We start from the raw sequence: 23,260 nt of genomic DNA on the forward strand, positions 1-23,260 counted from the left end.
TCACTGAGTTAATCCAACGTTGCCCCCAAGTGTTTATTGAAAGCAATGCCACCAGGGGCCCAAACACTGGAGCTGTACGATAATTTATCACTACCTGCTCGCAGAGAATTGAGTGCAGGTGCCGCACACTCTGTTATTGCATCACATTCAATTTGTGCCGAGCCGAGCGCATTAATGGAGTCACAAGGCTACAAAGACAATCCACTGTGAGCTCCATATTGCCACATTCAGAGCAGAGTAAATGTATAGGGTCTGATGCAGAAAAGACAAACAAAATACAGAAAGAAAGACTAAGTTCTAATATAGACTATATAGACTTGTCAAAAAATATTGCATTATCCACTAATTTTCTGATTGGACCTAATTATAAAGCAATTCATTAGGCCTGTTGAATCAGGCTTATTTTGTATGCAATATCTTGTCAATAGCATGGAGAACAGCGTATGATGAATTTTTCATCATTACTACGTTTTAATACAAGTTAGAGTGTTTCAATAGCCTAATTGACAATATTACATAGATTTTTTTTTTTTTTTTTTTGCATTTGGCTCCCAAACTCTGGAATAGCCTTCCTGATAATGTTCAGGGTTCAGACACACTCTCTCTGTTTAAATCTAGATTAAAGACACACCTCTTTGGCCAAGCATTCAAATAATGCATCTCATAATCTTGTACTGCAGTTATATCTGATCAAATGCACATTATTATTCCTTAGCTTGGGTTGAGCAAATCGTTTTTGCTTGGTTGGAACAGCAGCTACGCTAATTATGTCTCTATTTGTTTCTCTGTTTCTGCCACGGCTAGGAATAACACAAGCTTCAGTCTGGATCCAGCCCTTACAAAGACCTGAGATGACCGAACACCTGAGAAGAGATGATGCCAACCCCTCAGAGGACCTCAGATGATGCCAACCCTGAAACAACATACACAATCAAATTTTGCTACAAGTTTGATTGCAACATATAATCATTGCTGTTAATTGTGTTCAATTGTCTGTTTGATTACGGCATTGACTGAATTTTACCATACATCTCTGCCATATGTACATCAATTTGACATTCACCACTGATAAGCTACCACTAAATAGATTGTAGAAACGTAATGTTCTGGAAAGCTACTTTGCAACGATTTGTATCGTGAAAAGTGCTATACAAATAAACTTGAATTGAATTGAATTTTATTACAGTTTTTTCCCGCAGTTTTGCAGTTGGGAAGAAGTGATAGACCTATAATTATGTTTCAATGGCCATAATAAATGTATAAAGTCATTTTAATATTAGCCTACTGGGGAAATTCCATATAGCCAACATAAAATGAGATGTTTAATATGATTTGAACAAATATATTAGGCTATTAAATATCATACTGATAAATAGTAATTGACACTTTTTTCCATTGTAATATTATTACGACTGGCTACTTCCTAATGCACCTTTTTATGTTTTCTTAGTAGCCTACTAAGTAATTGAACAGTTCTCTTGTTATTGTTTGTGTTAATATGCACAATATGCTTCAGCCAATATTTGTTGACAGTATTTGTATATTGTGTAGCCTATTGACAAGCCTAGGCCTATTTAGCAAAATAGTCAATGGAATATTTCAGGGATAAATATTATTATAGCCTAGTACATTTATCATATATTATTTATTATTTTCCTAATTTGTAATTATGTAGCAAATCACTCAGACGTTAGAGAATAAAAAATATTATAACGATATAAGAGCGATATAATATTGTGTCCGTTTAACTTCTGACACACAGCCTAGTGGATACTGATGACGATAGGCTCGCATTTTGCTCGATTGCTCAGCGTTTCGTAGAACACAAATTGGAAACGCTGTCATTACGTTTGTCTCCTCCGGCTCCCCGTAGATCACCGACATATTGTTTGTGAGGAGCAAATTCTGGAAGACAAGGAGAGTGCTCCGATTACAGCGTTGATACAACCAGTCATCAAATCATATATCAGTCAAGAAAGCACGATGGGTAAGTATGCAACCTATACTGTTTTTAGACGCGTTAGTTCTGTTATTTGCGGTCTTTGGGGACCAAATCTTTAGCTGAAAAGCCGAGAGAAGCTACATCATGTCAGTTGAAGCATGAGTGTAAAGGGCCAGCTAGCCTAGCACATTGCTCTACTCGACATATGTGTTTACCAGTGAGCCTCAGAACAGATATTTGAAGCTAAAACGCCTTTATAACAGGCGCTTGTGAGATTTATTGGGTGTTGACTGAGGTGGAAGGAGGTTTTGAATCTTTCATGTTCAGCATGTTCAGCCAGAGATTGTGAAATCGTCTCATGTTAGAGTGAGTCTACACAGTGGATGAAGAGGAAATGCTCTGACATTACACGAACCTAGTGAACTGCCATTGTCTACATAAACGATGTTTAGGTAGACACCTGACTGGATTTAGACCGACTAAACTTGGCTCCGGTGTCAGTGAGTTCACCAGTCAGCTGTAACATGTGACCAACACAGAGCTGGTAGTTTCTGTTTTAAATCCGTTTACTCAAAGGTTACTAACGTTACATCGATTGTAACGTTAGTAGTTGGCTGCTTCCTTTTGTAACCCATTGGTTATGTTTTCAGGAGCAATAAAACCTCACTCATGGTAAATGTTTGTTGAACATTACTTGGACCCTCAGCTTTGGAGAGTATGGCCTGTTTGAAGGGAAGAAGCGGTTGGGACAGGAACTATACAGACAGGACGGTCAGATAGGGTGTCAGAATCTGACTGCTGCTGACTTGGTTTTTCCGGTCTTATGGGCTACTATTTCAATGAATCATCACAGTGGAAATTAATGTGATATCTGACAGCTTTGTCCATGACAATTTAGAGCTTTTCACACACTGTGGCATTTCAGCAAATCTGGCTTTTCATCGCTTTCCATGGTGCAAATTTACTGAGAAGATCCGTTTCTTTTACACTCTGCTCAACGCTATGGATTATTATTATTTTTGTTCCCAGACCAGCCAATGTTGTAGATTTGTATTTGCTGTTCCAAAATAATCACTGGCCCTGCCGCACAAAAAAAGTTATTTTTGTTTGTTTTATAAGGATGCTACAACACCAACATTTTAGATGATAGTGAATTTCTTGAATCTAAATTTAAGTACCACAGCAAAAACTACTAGCTTATCTAATATAAAGTTCAAACATTATATAAGACAAGTAAACAAGTCAGCAATAAAATAAGAACAAATATTCAAATTACAAGTACAGATACATACAACGGTACATAATATAACAATAGTATTCAAGTAAGAAATACTACAGAAATCGAATGTAAAAACACTGCATGGTACTGTGTAAATTATATAGATAGATCCTTATTAAAGCTGCAAAAGTTGTCTAGTTAAAGAGCAGTGAGGGATTTTGCAGGTTGAACTTTGGATAGTCTACACCCTTATCCTGTCTGCTGTTTGTCCCTAGTGCTCCGTCTTTAAGCCATAGCAAACACTCTTCTTTAAAATAGTTCTGCTACAGGGGCCCAGCCCACACTGCTATTTGTGAGGCCCATGTGATGGACAACTATGTAATGGAGCGCTTGAGTCGGGTAGAGCCACAGCTTGCTTGTCATCCCATCTAAATTTGTAGAACAGAGTCATTATGATGGTATTTCTCTTCTTAAAGGAATAGTTCATCCAAAAATGAACATCCTACTCCTCCTTAATTTGTTCCAGATCCTTATGACTGTCTTTATTCCATGGAGAACTTAACCTAATGTAATGAAAGTGAACTGGGGCTGTCAAACTCTAGAATAACAAAAAATAAGTTGTTCACTGAAAATCTTGACATCTGTCATTGCTTTACTTAGCATGTCCGATTTATGAATATTTTTTTTCCCCAGTGATTTGGTCTGAATTTAATTTATGAATCTGATTCATCGAGTTCTCAAGTTTAGCTCATGGTCTTGATTTTGTGTCCTCTTGAAAGCTCCAATCCCCACTCCCCATTTATTTTAGTTACATGGAAAACAGCAACCAGTTACTCTACAATTCAGAAGTTGAGGGTTTGCTTTTTAGATTATTTATTTTTTTAATAAATTAATGAAATATTATTTTTCGGTAAGGATTAAAGTAATCAAAAGTTACAGTAAAGACTTTTATAATGTGGCAAGATATTTTATTTCAGATAAATGATGTTTCTCAGAGAATCCTGAAAAAGAAAATGTATCACAGTTACCACAAAATGATGTCTTACACAAAACCTGTTTTTAACATTGATAATAATACAGTAAATGTTTCATAAAACAGCATGGTAGAATGAGTTCTGAAGGATCATGAGACACTGAAAACTGGAGTAAATAAGGTAAAAATTCAGCTTTGTATCACAGAAATAAAGTTTAAAATATATAAAAATAGAAAGCAGTTATTTTAAATTGTAATTTCACAATAAGACTGGAGTAATTGGAAATTCAGTTTTGCATCACAGGAATAATTAAAATGTATAAAAATATAAAAGTTATTTTAAATTGTAATAATTTAACAATATTAATAATTGTACTTATTTTTGATCAAATGAATGCAGCTTTGGTGAGCATAAGACTTATTTTCAAAAACATTATTAAATCTTAACGACCTCAATCTTCTGAGTGTAGATTATTTAAAAGTCCTTCCCATATGGGTTTGGAACAACAGTAAATGGTGACAAATGTCATGTTTGGGTTAACTATTCCTTTAAGCCATGGCCTATATTGCTCATGAGCAGATAAATTGTTGCCTTCCGTAAGTTAGGAAGAAGGCCTCACCCAAAACCTCACCCATCAGGAAGCCTGATTTCTAACAGTCAAGCTGAAACTTGTGGTAGTTCTCTGCCCCAGAACTGCAGATCTTTACTGATTGAAGGTTATGGAGGCCTTCACATGGTGCCAATGCTGATTTTGGGTTATTTTCCTCCTTTGAGACACTGTACAATAAGATCATACAGAAAGGATGGGAGCGGATCCAAGATCAGAAACTGTACCCTCAGGCACTTTGTCTGTTAGTGCCCTGATGTGCATTCGGTAGCATTAGCCAGTCATCATTCGTAGCCGCCTCCTCTGCTCTCAGTGCTGAGACAGGCTGCTTTAGCTGCTTGCTCATGCAAACAGCGTTTAGACACCCTCACTAAAAGTGGTTTTGCTCACTGACTCCGGGTGGCTTTGTTCAAATGTGTTGTGCTCAGCACAAACAGACCAAAGTGAGTAATGAAGGTGGAGAAAGCTGCTGAGATTGCTGAACAATTTCTCCAACGTTCATTGTTATGTTTTGAAGGGAAGGGTTTAATAAGCAATGCACTTCCACATTCACTTTCGTCTCGTTACTGACGACGTGCGCTCTTGCAGATGGCACACCAATTGAAATTGTCACAGCTGTTTTGTTTTTCCTGTCAAGATGCCCAAATACATGAGCATATTTGTCCACCGTGGACAGTTTGTGCAGGTCTTGCACTCGTCCTTTGCTCACTAGCAGCAACTCGTTGACAGAAATATGAACTATACAATTTTCATTGCCATTTGAAAATGGGCTCTGCATCCCAATTCGCAGACTTCAAATCAAGATATTTATTCTTATTTAGACAAAGATTGTTTATAGAGATGCACCAATCGATCGGCCAGGGATCGGAATCGGCCTATTTTCCTCATGATCGGCCCGAATCGGTGGCCGGTCAGTCTCACTACTTTGCGATTTCGAGTCGATCCGTTTTGTTACCAGCGGCACAGGCAATAACTAGGGGTGCTCCGATCAGGATTTTTGAGGCCGATCGCCGATCATAGAAAGCAGTATCTGCCGACACCGATCTTTTTAAAGCCTTCTTTTTATCATTTATAACTATTTATAGTGATACTCCAATCAGGATTTTTAGACATTTATTCAGGGCCTGAATTTCATTTTTGAAAATGGGGTGAATTCCCCTCTTAGGTGACTCTTGGGATCTATATTAGTGGAGCGCACAAGCCGCGCTCAGTCTCAAACAGCTTGTGAGCCACAAATACCAAAATGAGTGGCTAACTGCGCTAAAATGTTCAAATACATAAAAAATTGTCAAAATGCCCGTTTTGGCGAGTATCCAGTTAAACACAGTCAGTTTTGGAATGTTAAATAGTTGAGAAAGAGAATGCACCGTATATTGGGTCCGTGGATAAACTCTTAAAGGGGTCCTATTATGCTTTTTCACTTTTTAAATTTTAGTCAGTGTGTATGTTTGGGCATAAAAAAGATCTAGAAAGTTACAAATCTCAAAGTCCACTCCAAAGGGAGATATTTCTTTCTTTTTTTTTTTAATCCCTTTTCAAGAACTACAACGAACGGCTCGTTTGGACTACAGCGTTTGTTTTCCGGGCTTTGTGATATCACAAAGCGGCTCAATGGAATATCATTACAAATAATTCCCGTCTACAGAAATTTGAATGGTTGGGGGGTGGGGAGGGGCGAAGTTGTGGTTCGAAGAACGCTTGGTTGAGTGAGTGCATCAGACGAGACGATGACGAAGAAGTGCTGCTGCAGAGTTAGTGCATCAGAGAAAATGAAGAAGAAGAGCTGCTGCGCTGTAGCGTAAAATTTTCGGCATGTCTAGAACAATTCTTACAAGTATAACACGACGTAGCTGGGCGCCGCGGACAGACATCGAACGGTGCCGCCGGTGTGCCTGCACTCATAAAATAATGTATTCAAATTTTAAAGACGTGGTGCGACGTGATGCTGCGCTTCTCGTCCAGTGTGCGACTGCCTGAAACGCCTTTTTTTTTTCTTTTTTTTTTTTTTTACACCAAACGTCTTTGGGCTTCCAAAAGCGGATGATGTCAGGAAACAGTGGTTGCAATAAATTTTTTAACTCTGTTCCTGAGCATTATTACCCCAATTTGCTATTGTGTGCTGCACATTTTACTGAGCACAGCTTCCACAACACAAGGGAGTACAGTGCCGGATTCGCCCAAAAGTTTTTGTTGAAAGACGGAGCAAGGGGCGTGGCAGTAATGAAACACTGTCTAAGCTGTTCGCCAATCACAACGCACTGGGACAGCTAACCAATCACAACACATTTTGTTTTTCGGAAGGTGGACCTTCATCAAAGCCGGAACTAATCGAGTCGTTTGTGCCAGGCTGGGGAGAAAGGCATTTTAAAAATGTAAATTATGTGAAAAATAATGCGTTTTTCGTACCACCAAGCATGAGAGCATGTTCTAGTACACCCCCAAAACAAAATCAAGACTTTGTAAAAGAGCATAATAAGACCCCTTTAAAGGGACCGCAGTCCAATATCCGTGCTGCTGTCTGTCATGTTAATCAAATAACAAAAGACAAAGAAAATAATTTTCTGCTCTTGACTGAATACGTTTTATAACTTTAATGGTAAGCATTAATCTGTATTTAATCTACAATGAAGACTACAGAAATTAAAGTAATCAAATGTACAGAAATGAAAGTAATCAAATGTAAAATAACACTGGATGTTATTTTACATTTGATTACTTTAATTTCTGTAGTATTTCTTAACTGAATAAAAACTTACTTAACGTGAAAAACTTCGTTTCATAGCTCTCTTTATTCTATTGCATTTATTTGTGCTGCTGTTTGCAATTTTTTTAATTTGTTCTTATTTTATTACTGAATTTTTACTTGTGTTTTTTTATGAAAATAAAACTTTGCGTTGAAGAAAAGTAGATTTTTGTTTGTATATGCTGTCAATTATAGATCTTAGAAAGAAAATCGGACTCTGCAAAAATCGTTATCGGCAGATCATACTTTCAAGAAATCGGAATTGGCCAAGAAAATTGCAATCGGTGCATCTCTAATTGTTTATATACACAAACATTTTAAGTTTTACTTTTGAATGGTAAAGTCTCTTATGTTCACCAAAGCTGCAGTCTTTTTTCTGTTTTAATGAATTAAATATATATATATATTAAGATGTAATATTCCTGTGATGGTAAAGCTGAATTTTCAGCGTCATTACTTCAGTCTTCATTGTGACATGATCCTTCAGAAATCATTCTAATAGGCTGATTTGCTGCTTAATAAACATTTCTTACTATTATCAATGTTGAAAAGAGTTCTGCTGCTTCATATTTTTGTGGAAACCTTGATACATTTTTATTTAGGATTCTTTAATGAATAAATAGTCAAAAGAAAAAAATAGGCTTTTGTTGTGTCATGTACTTATGCAATAAAAAAAAAAATACTGCATGGCCAAGATTATGTGGACACCTGCTCCTAATTAAAAGGTTTGGCGATTTCAGCTGCACACTGTCTTTAAGTGCTCTTGGGAAACTCTTATATCTGAGCTAGAAAGTAGACAAAAGTAGACGAAACAAATAAACCTTTTTCTGTTTCATTGGATTGTACTGCTCGTGTCGAGTCCGGAGATTTGAAAAATACTAATGCTAATCTTGCATATTATTTAGGATAGATAGTATGCAGCAAGAGGGTGGTTGGGAGGTTGATTATCATGGTTTATCTAGGATCAAAGCAGACTATTAATTATCCGTTGTGTGTCTATAAACTGTTACTGATTCGGTCTGTTCTGCAGAGCCTTCAGGAAGTCCTGCGAAGGATAATTTCAGGATGAACCGCTACAAGAACAAAGCACTCAACCTGGAGGAGATGCGTCGGAGAAGGGAGGAGGAAGGCATTCAGCTGAGGAAACAGAAACGAGAGCAACAGGTGACTGTCCACTTTTCTTTCTTTTCATGTTCCCTACTACATGTACTGTCTTTTAAAGGTAACCTGAAATTATAATAAACCAGAATTTATTTGGAATAGAAATATTTTGTAGTATTATCCCATACTACATCCTTTTCTTATTGTCTATCATGTTGCAGTTTAAATTGCATTCTGTTAAAGAAGTGAAATGGTCTGTGAATGCTGTTTCATGTGAACTTTAACTGTTACATCAATTGATGCAATTTGCACCATTGATTCTCTCTGTTTCTCTTGGCAGCTGTTTAAGAGGAGAAATGTGGAGCTGCTTGGTGAAGAAGGGGGGATGTTTGACAGTCCACTTATGGATTCCTACGTCTCGTCCACCACAGCCCCAGTGAGTTCAAATCCAAATGCATAGTTTGCCTTCTCCCATTATGTCACTTACAGGCAGAGGTAACACTGGGACTGTTGTTAGTAGTGCATTGTAGGCCATTAATTCAATAAGCACTATTGATTTGAACTTCTCAGAGGTGCAAACCTGGGCCGAAAACAAATTACGGTCATTGATCTAGACCAAATTTGTCCTATGTGTTTTTTAGGATGGAGTAATTACAAGAGACATGGTTGAAATGCTCTTCTCAGAAGATCCTGAACTACAACTGGTCATGACACAGAGGTTCAGAAAACTACTTTCCAAAGGTATCTGACACAAACACATGTCTGGAGTTGCCTAGACGCGTGGATGAGTTTTAATAAATCAATCTTTGTGTTGTTCAGAACCAAACCCTCCTATTGACGAGGTGATAAGCACACCGGGAGTTGTGAGTAGATTTGTTGAGTTCCTTCAGAAAAGTACGAATTGCACATTACAGGTGAGATGTTATGAAAGCTAAACTACTTTCTCCATTTAGAGTTCTAAAGTCAGATCCTTGAAAGTGTGTGCTTTTTTTTTCCTTAGTTTGAGGCCGCTTGGGCACTGACCAACATCGCGTCTGGAACATCTCAGCAGACAAAGTTTGTGATCGAGGCCGGTGCCGTACCTGTCTTTATCGAGCTTCTTAACTCCGAGTTTGAAGACGTGCAGGAGCAGGTACAAGTTATAAAGCTGCAAGGGAGAAGTCACCTTGTTTTGTTTGTGCTAAACGAGTATAAATCCCATGTGGGTATGTTAATGAATCTTCATGTCACAGGCTGTTTGGGCTTTGGGGAACATTGCGGGAGACAGCGCTGTGTGCAGAGATTTTGTGCTAAATTGTAATATCCTTCCTCCTCTGCTAATGTGAGTGCTTGGTTTTTCTGTTCACCTTACATGAGGCCACAGTACTGGTATTTATCTGACATAGCAGTGAATTGAACATCTTTTGCAGAAGAAACAAACATGTTTGCTGAAGATAAGGATTGATGATACGTAATACTTTTTTTCATCCCCAGGTTGCTGACCAAATCAACTCGTCTCACAATGACCAGGAATGCTGTGTGGGCCTTGTCCAACCTCTGCAGAGGCAAAAGTCCACCCCCAGACTTTGAGAAGGTCTGTACTGCTTATATGTCCCCTTGACAACACTCTCATTTTCCTTGTGTTTAAGAAGGCACTTTACAGGATGATAGAGATGTCACGGGTACAAGCAAATTGGGTACCAAGGTGATACTAAAATAAAATAATAATAATAAATGTACAGCAATGCCAATGTATCCACTGTATATACTAGAGGCTTAGGATGAGCTTGTTTAACTATGAAGTAACCCAGAAGAGTGCCCTAGCAACCAGCCATTACACCCTGGCAACTACCCAAAACACCCTACTATGAAATGCTTAACTGACTTGAATGCAACATGGCATTGTTTTATTTTATTTTTTTTATTTATTGGATATGTTATACATTGGTATCATATTTTTAAAAAACATTTAAATATAGTAATTTATATATTTTTTATTTATACACTGCTGTTCAAACGTTTAGGTTCAATCATGTTTTATAAAGAAACTGTTTTATTTAGCGAGGGTGCATTTAATTGATCAAAAGATACAGTAAATACATTTATTATTATATATGTATTTTTTTAAAATATTATTGATAAAAGACATGGAAGATAGCATGACAATATCCAGAGAAAATACATTTATATATATATATTTTAACTTCCCTTAATTCGTTTGTAATGTTACGGAAGATTTCTATTTAATGTTTTTTTTATAACTTTTAATAACTTTCTATTCACTAAATGGTCCTGGAAAAAAATGCATTAATAAGCAGTACAACATGTATAACAAGTATATTAGAATGATTTCTGAAGATCTTTGTGTGTCATAAGTCTCAGTGTCTCATATGGCAATGAAGACTGGAATAATGGCTGCTGAAAATTTTGCTTTGTCTTTGCAGGAATAAGTTGCATATTAAAAAGACTATGATCAAATAGAAAACAGTGGTTTTAAATTGTAATAATATTTCCCAATATTATTGTTTTTACTATATTTTTGATCAAATAAATTCAAATAATTTGTGACCTGCTTTTTATTCAAAATAAACCTTTGAAAATCATTAAACAATCTTACCAACCCCAAGCTTTGAAACAGTAGTGTACATTTAAGTAATGTATCAAATGAAACGTGTTTACACGCATGACTCAGTCATGTCATTATGCAGTAGTTTTTTATACTTTATTCTAGACATAAATTACATTTACGTATTCCACAGACTTCTTATTGATAGCTGTCTTTTGCTCTTGTAGGTGTCTCCATGCCTGCCTGTGCTGTCCCGTCTTTTATTCAGCAGTGATTCAGACCTGCTGGCTGATGCCTGTTGGGCTTTGTCCTATCTCTCCGATGGGCCCAATGAGAAGATCCAGGCTGTTATTGATTCCGGAGTCTGCAGGAGGCTGGTGGAGCTGCTCATGTGAGTTAGCTACATTGTCATTTCTAGGTCATATTGAAATTGGTTTTATGGAACATTTAAGTTCCATAGTGACATATTTCAAAGTGAAACTGAATATTCAGCAGGACATAACTAAAAATGTGGACTTGACTAAATCCACCACATCTGACTGTATAATGAAAAGGAAGGTATGACAAGACTACTTCTTGGAAACTCAAACATAGATGTTTTTAAAATGATTCATGCTATTAATTTTCCATACAGCAAAAGCATTTTTGTGGCCAGTAGCAGTCAAGCTCGAAAAAGACCAAAACAGTAAATGACTCAAATCTTCAAATCTTTAAAAACTTTAAATAGGATCTGTTTTGATTTAACTTTGTTTCTAAAACTCAGATTGCAGAATATGTATCGACACATTTTTAAAAAAATATTTATTTGAGCTTTACCTAATCAGTCTTTCTCAGAAAACATCCAAGAGGTCCCCAAGCTATGTTATTATTAATATATTAAAATAGTCAAACGGTACTTAAAGTAAAGTGCTAAACAAAACAACAGATAAAATCAAGATTATACTGAATTTCATTTAGCTTAAAATTAATTATTCTTTTTATTGAAAAAATATTCTTCAAAAAGCTGGAAACACAAAATGAATCATGGTTCATTAATTTTATGTCAGTCCTCTCAGTTTTTGTTAATAAATCTGAAAATGGCAGCAATACAGAACATATCTATAACCTTTAGTCAGGTTAAATGCCATATTTAATTTAAAATAGATGAAAACGAGCCTGTGAGGGATAGACTTGCAGTCTTTACAATGGCATGCACTGTATAAAATCGTGCATTTTCACAACTTTCAAAACTGTTTTATGGAGTTTTTGTCTGCTTAAAGGTTTTTCAGAAATTTGTCAGCTGAACAGTCGCTATGTTGTTAAACAGCGCAATCTATTGAATGCTCTGTACTTCTGTCACTCGCAGTCTCATATTCATTCCTGTCAAAAGTTAAATATGGCTCTACCCTGACTGAGGATCTATATCAGGGGGCCTTTCAAATATTGTGTTGGACAACAGGGGACCTTTTGAATCATAAAGGTTGAGAACTACTGGTCTTAATAAATGACCAGCTTCCTCTTTTCTTGCAGGCACACCGACTACAAGGTGGCCTCTCCTGCTCTGAGGGCTGTTGGAAACATTGTTACAGGAGATGACATTCAGACACAGGTGCGTTTGTGTGTGAGCAGATGTGTTTATTCGTCTTCATGTATGATTATCTCTGGTTTCGAACAAGAGATGGATGGTCTCCTTATGCTTCTGTTCTCTCTGCCCTAGGTGGTGTTGAACTGCTCGGCTCTCCCCTGCCTCCTGCACCTGCTCAGTAGCGCCAAGGAATCCATCAGGAAGGAGGCCTGCTGGACCATCTCCAACATCACAGCGGGAAACAGAGCGCAGATTCAGGTACACCATGACCCACACTCCACATCTGCTACCCAGAGGCACACTCGCAGGGCTCAGCTTGTTTATCATGTGCAGCAGGGTTACACGGCTGCGGCCTCAAACCTTCAAAGCAGTGAACTTGTTTGTAGTGTCTACTTAGGATTTATTTTTGGATTTAAGGATGTCTTTAATCCTCTGTTCTTTTTCTCACCTGTCATCAACATCTTCTGCAGGCCGTAATAGATGCAAACATCTTCCCGGTCTTGATAGATATCCTACAGAAAGCCGAATTCCGCACCAGGAAGGAGGCGGCGTGGGCGATCACTAATGCCACGTCAGGTGGCACACCTGAGCAGATCAGGTGAGCTCCGAGCGTGCACTTTCAAGCGGCTTGTTTTAAGCATCTTAAGCATTCAGACTTCTGACTAAAGTGTCACGAAGACTGCCGTATCATTTGCCATCGCTTTGTGAATCAGGTCATTGACATGGAGCTCATTTTTGGCAAGCAGATCCAATAGCAATATATGAACTGATATCATAGAGAGGACCCCTGCAGACCCGTATCACTGTGTGTCAAGGTTAATTAATCACCTAAAATTAGATAATTTGACCTTATGACAAGGCCAGTTTAGCTCAGTCGGTAAAATGTCATGTGGTTCGACTTCCCAGAGAATTATAAAAAGTACCCTTTTTCCTTGGAAAAATATTTTTTTGAAAGTTTAATTCAGTTTAAATATTTGATAAATGGTATAAACATTTTTCAAAACTGAATGAAAAATCTAAGAATGAGAATACTTTTAAAGTAGATGTTTCCCTTTTCTTTATTTACCCTTTTTGTCATAGACCTAATTGTAAGCCTACATTTGGCTTTGCATTCATATTTACTAAGGATGCACTGGTCTTTTTTTTATGGCTAATCCTGATTTCCTATTATTTTTATTTATTTTTAATTAGTGAATGGGATGATACCAATTCCTAAGCAAGAGACAACAAAGAACAAAAGAGTACATGAACAATATTTATTGCTCTATTACATGACAAATTGGCCTTAAATAAAAATATCTGAAGCCATTTGAAATTAGAAACAAACATTGCATTTTAACCATGATCCAAACAAAGTTGCTACATGCATGTAGCATAAGCAGTTGTTTTTACGAATGTGTCTGAATAGTCTGATTTTAGCTTTGTGAAATTATGCTAAATAAAACAACTGCACAAAAAAAAAACAGCAGATGGGCTGAATAATCACTCTCTAACGATAGGTGGCGCTTATGGAATAAAAGCAATAGCTTTTCCTTGGTTAAAGCTGAACACAAAGCAGCTGTGCTTATAAATACAACTTTAATAGGCATTACATGCAGGCAAATGCCATCTAAATTTTTCTGGACAGTCATTTACTTTCAGAGATGCATTCATATAAACCTCCACCCCCAATTCAATATTTATAATTTTCTTGTTCTGCCTGCTACAGTATTTTCTGTGCTGGCGTGTCTGTGCTCTCGTATTTGTGTCCATCTTCAGCGTGTCCCGTCTCGCTGTTAACATCCTGTTTACAGACTTTGTAATATTTCTATTACAAACTCTGGGGAATGATTCTAATGCAGTTTATGTGCAAGTCTGGAACAAAGAATGGACGAAATAAAACATAAATCAGTTGTGTGTTTGGAGCAAAAAAATGTCTGGTTCTGACTGATGGCCAGTCGACTGGTGCATCTCTAATATTTACCCTCTTTTTGTCTGTGTTGCTTGTTTTGACCAAGAATCATCCACAATGCGCACATAACATGCTGATTGTCAATATGTCTGGCTTTTCAAGATACATGACACCACTGGTTGCTGGAGAATAATGCTCCACGCTCATCAAGACATAATCGGGTTAGAGCTAACCTCAGAAACAAATTCTCAAGATAGTTTAAGTTTAGCATGACAGCCCATTTAAAGTGCTCCCCCAATCCTCGTCTGGCCAACTTAGGTCTTCTCAGAAGGCTATTAGAATGGCACAACTCAAGCGCTAATATTGGAGTAGTTGTCTTGATCACTAGGGAGCACTTGCGATGTGTTTATCCTGATTGAATTGCAGTGTGGTTTTCATGCCGTCTAGTGAGATCACACTGTCTGGAAGTAGCAGTGTGCTTAAAGTGTTTATTACTATGCACACTTGCAGCAAATGACTTCAGTTTTTATCAGACATACACTTGTGGCATTTTGCAGCAGCCCAAACAGTGCTTCATTAAATATATCAGCCTATAATGTGTATTTACAGAGTGCTTCCTTTGGCATAAGTGTAGCAACAACTTACCATCTAAGATCTCATCTAATCGTATTTATAATGTACGAGACATGTTTTTAACTGGAGTGTTACATAAGTGGGGTCTTATGACTTGATGTTATTATTGATGTGTTAGGAGTATGCTTTACTTTTGGATTGTGCTCAAGGAATTTTACTTGATCCTTTATTTATGATGTTTTTTAGTCTACTTTTAGACTGAAAGATACTTTTGGCTGTAATAAAAAATGATTTTGCTTTCCTATCCTTTCACATTTCACATTGCTTAAATATTTTCTAGAATCCGTGAACAAGAAAGGAAACTAGAACCAGTTGCTAGCCTAATGTTGACGCTCACTTGCTGACCTTGGGATGTTTGGCTCGTGCTCATGGTATCATTGTGTCTAAATCTGAAATGCAGATTATATTACAAACAGCGATTTGATGGGGTATGACTTGCCAAATATAAATTCCCTCATCTTCAATTATTTGTATTGTGGGAAATTAAATTGATGTTTATTTTCGGAGAAATTAAGTACTGAAGGACAAATATTGTCCCAGTCGTACTGGTGCGTGCCTAGTTTTCCAAATTGATTCATTCCACGAATTACACAAAGCAGCAGAAGGGGAAATACTTGATTTGCAGCCATTGGACTTAAATTTTGAGGTCAGTATTCCAAGCACAATGTTATTTGGATTGTGTTTTTTCCTGTTGAATTAAGACCGAACATGGTGGCACACATGTTGCTGCTTATTGATTTCCATCATGTTTTTTTTTTTTTCTGTAGGTATCTGGTAAATTTGGGCTGCATTAAACCTCTCTGTGATCTGTTGACTGTGATGGACTCCAAGATCGTTCTGGTGGCTCTGAATGGTCTGGAGAACATTCTCAGACTGGGCGAGCAGGAGGCCAAACAGAACGGCAGTGGCCACAACCCTTACTGCAGTCTGATAGAGGAAGCCTATGGTAACATTATATTCATCAAACCATCAATTTTATGCTACAATTGCATATGTATTTTCAGAGACGTCATATCAAAATATGATGAGAAATGGCAAAAAAAAAATCAGCCTGTTGAAGGGCTGCACGATTAATCGAATGCGATTGCCATGCGCATTTTGTTAGTAAAGCCGCTTCTGTAATCGCCAGTAAATCATCATCACGTGTTTTTAGATGGAGCAGCATTTACTACAGAGAGCCGTAGTTCACTGGACAAGTTACGCAAAAAAAATCGCAGACGATTTTATTGCGCGATGAAATCGAAGAAATCGTTCGCGATAATGACAGCTGTTTGCATAGCTTCTCCGTGAACTACGGCTCTGTGAAGTAAATGCTGCTCCATCTGAAAGCATGTGAAAATACCACATTTAATAACATATTTTTACTCCAAACTCGCTTCATAACGTCAGTCGAGTGTTTGAAATAAATCCTTCTGTGAGATGATGTGGCTTCTTACACAGAATAAGGCACGCAACATATTTCATAGTGTTTAAGCCGTGATAAAGGCATTGCATTATAAATATACTTTATTTTAATGAAAATTATAATAATGATAACTCGGATAAACCACATATTGCCATAATCGTGTGTTTATTAGTCACATTGAATCAATAAAAGCAGTTAAATCTTCTATTTATCCAGCTGCCGCAATAGGCATTTTCTGGGTTTCTACTGTGAGGCGTATTTGGAGTTTCAGCGCGAGAGCACCCTCTGGCCTTTGGATGGAGATTTACTGCTGATCACAGAACCTCGCTTCACTGAAAGATACGCATGACAATCGCAGATTCTAAAAAAAATCGCAGACGATTTTATTGCGCGATGAAATCGAAGAAATCGTTCGCGATAATGACAGCTGTTTGCATAGCTTCTCCGTGAACTACGGCTCTGTGAAGTAAATGCTGCTCCATCTGAAAGCATGTGAAAATACCACATTTAATAACATATTTTTACTCCAAACTCGCTTCATAACGTCAGTCGAGTGTTTGAAATAAATCCTTCTGTGAGATGATGTGGCTTCTTACACAGAATAAGGCACGCAACATATTTCATAGTGTTTAAGCCGTGATAAAGGCATTGCATTATAAATATACTTTATTTTAATGAAAATTATAATAATGATAACTCGGATAAACCACATATTGCCATAATCGTGTGTTTATTAGTCACATTGAATCAATAAAAGCAGTTAAATCTTCTGTTTATCCAGCTACCGCTATAGGCATTTTCTGGGTTTCTTCTGCGGGGCGTATTTGGAATTTCCTCGCGAGAGCGCCGGCATTGCATTGGATGGAGATTTACTGCTGATCACAGAACCGTGCTTCACCGAAAGATACGCATGACAATCGCAGCTTCTGTCGAATCGCAATTTCGATTCCATTTCGATTTATCGTGCAGCCCTAGCCTGTTGTATGGTTAATTTTGCTATATGGGTCCGTTAAGTTTAGGGTTGGATTTGGGGGGGGGGGTTGAAAATGTATTATGGTCATTTCTCATTTATGCAGACATCAGTGTCACATGATCCTTCAGAAAAGATTCGAATGTTGATTTGCTGCTTAAGAATCATTTATTACACAGCCCCTGCATCTTGAAAAAAGTAAGGTGCTGATATGCTTAATATTGCAGAATTTCAAGATGCTGAGTTCAAAATCGTTAATAAAACTTAGCATCACAGTTTTTCTTCACAAAATAAATGAATTCACTGTAAGTCTGTGTATGTTTCAGGTTTAGGTAGTCAAATGTCAGAACTTTATAAACAAAAGTTTGTAAATGTACAAGCTTTTGATTTTATTTTTTTCACAAAATCTGTAATTTTCTGTCACTATTCGTCTTTGTAGCAGCTTTTCAGATGGTTTTATGCAGGGGTGGCCATACTCGGTCCTGGAGGGCCGATGTCCTGCAGAGTTTAGCTCCAACTTGCTTCAACACACCTGCCTGGAAGTTTCTAGCATGCCTAGCAAGAGCTTGATTAGGTAGTTCAGGTGTGTCTAATTGGGGTTGGAGCTAAACTCTGCAGGACACCGGCCCTCCAGGACCGAGTTTGAGCACCCCTGGTTTAAGGGATAAGGCAAGATTTATTCACCTTACAAATGATTATTCAAAGGCAAAATGCTGAGAAATGCACGTATTTTGTAGAAATTGTAACATGCTAAATCCAAACGGGCACAATTTTTTAAATTAGCACCCCAAAATTAAGAAACATTGTATTTCATTCAGCAAATATGATGCTGGGGGGTGTGATAAAAAAAAGTTTTTTCTGTATACTTTGATAAATGGTAAGTTCGAAAGAACAGCATTTATTTGAAATAGATTTTTTAATGTATAAGTCTTCACTAGCACTTTTGATCAATTTAGTGTAAATCATTTTTATTTTTGTGTGTGTGTGTGTAAACTCTCATTCTCTTTCTCTCTCTGTCAGGGTTGGACAAAATCGAGTTCCTACAGAGTCATGAAAATCAGGAGATCTACCAGAAAGCCTTTGACCTCATCGAGCACTACTTTGGAGTAGAGGAAGAGGATGCCAGTCTGGCTCCACAGGTGGATGAGAACCAGCAGCAGTTTCTTTTCCCGCAGCAGGAGGCCCCCATGGAGGGCTTCCAGCTATAACCAGCCGCCCCTTACCTTTACACCCATCCCTGCACCCAACACCGCTACTAAACCATATGCCGGAAACACTCAACCACTGAAATCTGAGTGAACCAAATTTCGACCCATGACCCAAACTGATTCATTTAGACACTGAGGTGTGTCTCACACAAGAGAGACAAGGATTTCAGTTTCTTTCATTTCCCCCCCTCAGTGATGCAGCTATATAATCATCCCCTCAGGTAGAAATCGTGGCGCTGTGTCCTTTTTTTTTTTTTTTTCCCAAGGGGAGGCATGCTACAATTCTCCCCTTTCACTGAAAGATTAGAGAATTTTCTCATTTATTTAAAATCAGAAAATCCAAACCCTTCATATTTTGATCCTGGTTTGTTTTTCATCGTTTTGCATTTCTAGAATTCCTTTTTTTTTTTTTTCTCTCTCTTCATTATTCATATCCTGGTAATTAAACACGCCTGGTTATGTTTGATATGGCTGTGCTTTATAAACGAAACTTTACCGTAATATCTGCAGATGCGTTTCATGAGGATTTAAGCACTCTTCAAAGCCTTTGTGAAGCCGTTTCATTTCTCTTAGTATTAGTATTCATCATTTCAGACCATGCTGGGTGTGGAGTTTATGTAGAGTCTATTTGACGTGGTGGTGTTGAAATAATCCAGGTATTTTAGTAAAAGAGTATCCTAACATAAAAAGTCATTACTATTAAAAGACAATGACTGGAAAAGTGGGGCCCAAAGAGCCCATTTAGTAAAGATAATGCCCAGTTGTCTTTTCTTTTTTTTTCTTTTTTTAAAAACCAGTCAGAGGTGAAATATCTAGTTGTAGGATGTTCGTGGTGTGCAGTGTTATGAATTACTCTTCTTTTGATCAAAAGGCTTTAACTTTGAAATGTGATCTGGGGGAAATACACACACATCTGAGGGCCGGATTGATGCACAATGGAGTCTTAATTCTGCTCTGTTTTTAGTCATTAATTGGCGCATAGTTATTCTGGGTGGTTCGAGGTGTTTGTTCAGCGCAGCCCTCAGTATGTGCATGTTGGGGTTTTGCATGGTGTTCAACGATAATTTTGTATCCCTTGCCAGATCTTCATTCAACAATTAGCTTGCACTGATTAGATGGAGTAGTTCCGGTTTCTGTAGTTTTGCAGGTGCTTTAGGTATGGCAAGAAATACTTATTTAAATGAAATATATGGGCAAAAAAATAAAAAATATATATAGATATTATGTTCTATTTGCATACACCTTGCACACATGCATACAAGACCAGCATACACTTCATAAACATGTACACAAACAGATTAGCATAAAACCGAGGGGAAATGACTTCCATAATCTCCAAAAATCTTTTTTCTTTCTTTTTTCTCCGTATGCAAGTACGTTCACGTTGATTTGTTCCACCGTTTGGCACTTTTTGAGTTGACGCACTAAAAGGTAAACACACCCGGGTTTGATGTTGGGCTGTCTTGGATTGAATGAAAAGTTTGAATATTAACCTCTCGCCCCGTACGAAACTTAATGTGGTTTACTTTAAAAACTGCGAGTAAACTTTTCAGTTCATTATGGAAGCATTTTTCCTCTACCTCCATAGTACACTGACCGAAGGGTGCTTCTCTGAGTGGATACTAGGGGTTATTTGATTTAGGACGGGCCTGTATCTATGAAAACATAGCGAGACGTTGACTGACGGATGATTTGTGAAAGAAAGTGCCGCTTGTATCAGCATCCTGTCTTCAGTTGCCTAGTATCTAGAAGCCTTGTCCTTCTATAAATGTCAATCTGATGCGATTCCTGATCAGAAGTGATAACCGAAAGGAGGTTTCCATAGTAATTCTGGTTCAAGAACCTTTTTGAAAGCGAGACTCGAATTGAACTCTTTGAAAATACCTCTCCACGATCTGATGTTCTTTGACAACAGTATCAACTTTAAATCGGTTCAAATCCTAGTTTTGCGTGATAGTAGATGACATTTGCTGCATTTACAGGAAGTCCATCTTGGAATGAGGATGCTGCAGTCATCCAGATTTCCATACACATCAGAGAAATGGGAAAATAGACTGAAATGATTGGGGGAAGGGACGCAAACTATGCTCATTAAAATACATCTAATGGTCTACAAGACCACGGGTGTGTTGATCAAAAAACGCAAAGAAATGATCTCTTAATGGAAATGCACTCCTATTCACAAAAGTGCCAATCAGACCAACAAAGACAAGAGGCTGATGCGTATCAATCTGTCTTTGATTTTTTTTTTCTTTTTTATTTACTTGAATGTGCACATATATGTTGTGCAAATATTGCTGCTCTATTTTCTTATCTTACAAATTAGAGGTTACATTGTCTGCCACAGTTTCAGTAGAGATGTGATGGTCTGCTATTTGTACACCAAATTGGTAAACTCAAAGGTATAAAGAAAAAAAATGCCTAATTTATTGTGCTGGATTAATACTTTTATCCAAGGCCAATGCAATGTTGGAATACTGCCTCAGTGTGTACTGTTTGCTTCGCTTGTGTTTCTTTTGAACTTTGTCCTGTTGGCATAGAGGAAGTGAGGAAAATTGCTAACAATTGAAGGAGAAACTCTGTAAATTCTTTTCTTGCCCTCGTTGAGTTTTTTTTTTGTGTGTGGTGTTTATGAGCACACTAGCTGACCATGTAGACCCAACTTTGTTGTTTCAAGTCTAACTTCCCTGTGTAACTAACCGTAGCACAATTACAGCAAATCCAAATCCGTTCAGGCCTCTTTCACAAATGTTTTGTTCTCATTGAAGGACATTCACTTTAAATAACAAAACAAAACTGGGTGTCATATGATCCGTGTATCTCTGTGAACTACAATTAAACCAGAAATTTAACAGTTATATTGTTATATTGGCACAGTTTAAAGTTGCAGTCCTTGCACTGCTCTTTACTCCTTAAAATAACTTCTGAGAAGTGCAGAAAACAATAAAATATTTACAAAAGGCCACAAATAAGTGAAATTGGGTCTTTATGGTCTTCCGTCCTAGATCTTGTAGATGTTGACATTTGGAGACTTTTTGTCTCTTTCAAACCTGGAGCCGATGTATATGGCTGTGTCTAGTAATGCGGACTCACCTGTGTTTACAATGCTACATGTTTAAGTACTTTTCATACTCAATATTAAGACTTGCCAGGTGGAAATTGTATCCTGGTTTGGTAATTTCTTTCCTTTTAAATGTATTTATATTTAAATCTTTTTTTCTTTCTTTTCCTCCTCTGCCTACAATTGCCCAAACTGTGACTGACTTGACTTAACCGACGATATGAATGAGTGACGGACACACAAACTGAACATGTCACACAAACATATACATGAACAATTGTTTTTGTTCTCTTTTTTTTTTTTTTTGTCTTTTTTTGTTGTTGTCCAGATACAAATAAAAGGATAAAACACCTCCTGGTTTGTAAACATACTTCTGTCAATATATAGGAGTGATTAATACAGATGTTTAAGAAGAAAAGGAACATGTTTTATGACATTCAAGAGTTTTCTCAAGTTGCTGTATGTAGACCAATATTGCTTTAAATTCTTTGCTTTTCCCGAATACTTTTGAATTTCTTTGGTAAAGCATATGCAGGTGTAATGGGCTGTATGGAGTGCAGATACAAAATGGTCAACAGTGATTAAAAAAAAAGGAAATGTGAAGCAGTGCTTTTACATATATTTGAAAGCCTTTGTCAGTTTAATCATTTTCAAGTTTAAGTTGCAGTTGTTTCAGAGTTTGTATGCAAGTCAGTATTAATATGGTAAACTTAAGCATTTATGCTGTTCTCAGATAGTGGATGTAACGGGCTGAATTAGTTCAGATGCTGAAGATGGAACCAACACCCAATTTTCTGATCTGTACCGAATGAACTTTAAGGTGGCAAGATGTCATTGTTTGAATGCCATTTCAAAAAAGTTTATTACCATGTTTTAAGCTACTTTTAGCTGACCCCACTGGTTTAATGATATACCATGAGTATGCTAAATTAATAAACCATATTGCTAGTTTCTGATAAAACACTATTCAGTGGTATGCAATGAAAAAAAAAATATATATATATATATATATAGAAGAGGTTCCATATATGGAAATGGTTGTAAATGTAATGAAAAATTTTTCATGGTTTTGTTATGGCATATAAAGTACGGCAGTTTTTCCAGATTGCAAAAACATTTCCTGAAACATATTTCTCAAAATGATAACCCCCATATCTAAAATCAAAAAGCCATCAAATACACAGAAGACCCATGTCACTATTGTTTTTTGTTTTCAAAATCAAAGATCCCACAACAGTTCCTGAATTTAAGTTTAATGCTAATTGTATTACAATAATGCAGTCAGAAAAAAAACATTTTTGAAAAAAAAAAAAAGTTACATTTACTGCACACTTTAAATATTTTTCACTAGACAATATTATTGTAATATTTATTAATATTAAATTATATCACACAAG

The 23,260-nt window shown here is 37.1% G+C and overlaps 1 protein-coding gene across 1 annotated transcript; it reads left to right on the forward strand.

Annotated features, from left to right (window-relative positions):
• Positions 1-1,827: 1,827 nt before the first annotated feature.
• LOC107584279 (importin subunit alpha-7) lies at positions 1,828-19,042 on the forward strand. Its single transcript, XM_016270836.1, has 14 exons — positions 1,828-1,987; positions 8,516-8,649; positions 8,927-9,022; positions 9,228-9,327; positions 9,406-9,500; positions 9,587-9,718; positions 9,819-9,907; positions 10,060-10,159; positions 11,359-11,522; positions 12,641-12,719; positions 12,828-12,953; positions 13,166-13,293; positions 15,987-16,165; positions 18,615-19,042. Exons 1-14 carry the CDS (start codon positions 1,984-1,986, stop codon positions 18,800-18,802), a joined length of 1,614 nt encoding a protein of 537 aa, XP_016126322.1. The 5' UTR covers positions 1,828-1,983; the 3' UTR covers positions 18,803-19,042.
• Positions 19,043-23,260: the final 4,218 nt, after the last annotated feature.

Source organism: Sinocyclocheilus grahami, unplaced genomic scaffold, assembly GCF_001515645.1.
Source record: "Sinocyclocheilus grahami isolate Dianchi unplaced genomic scaffold, SAMN03320097.WGS_v1.1 scaffold58.1, whole genome shotgun sequence".
NCBI lineage: Eukaryota > Metazoa > Chordata > Actinopteri > Cypriniformes > Cyprinidae > Sinocyclocheilus > Sinocyclocheilus grahami.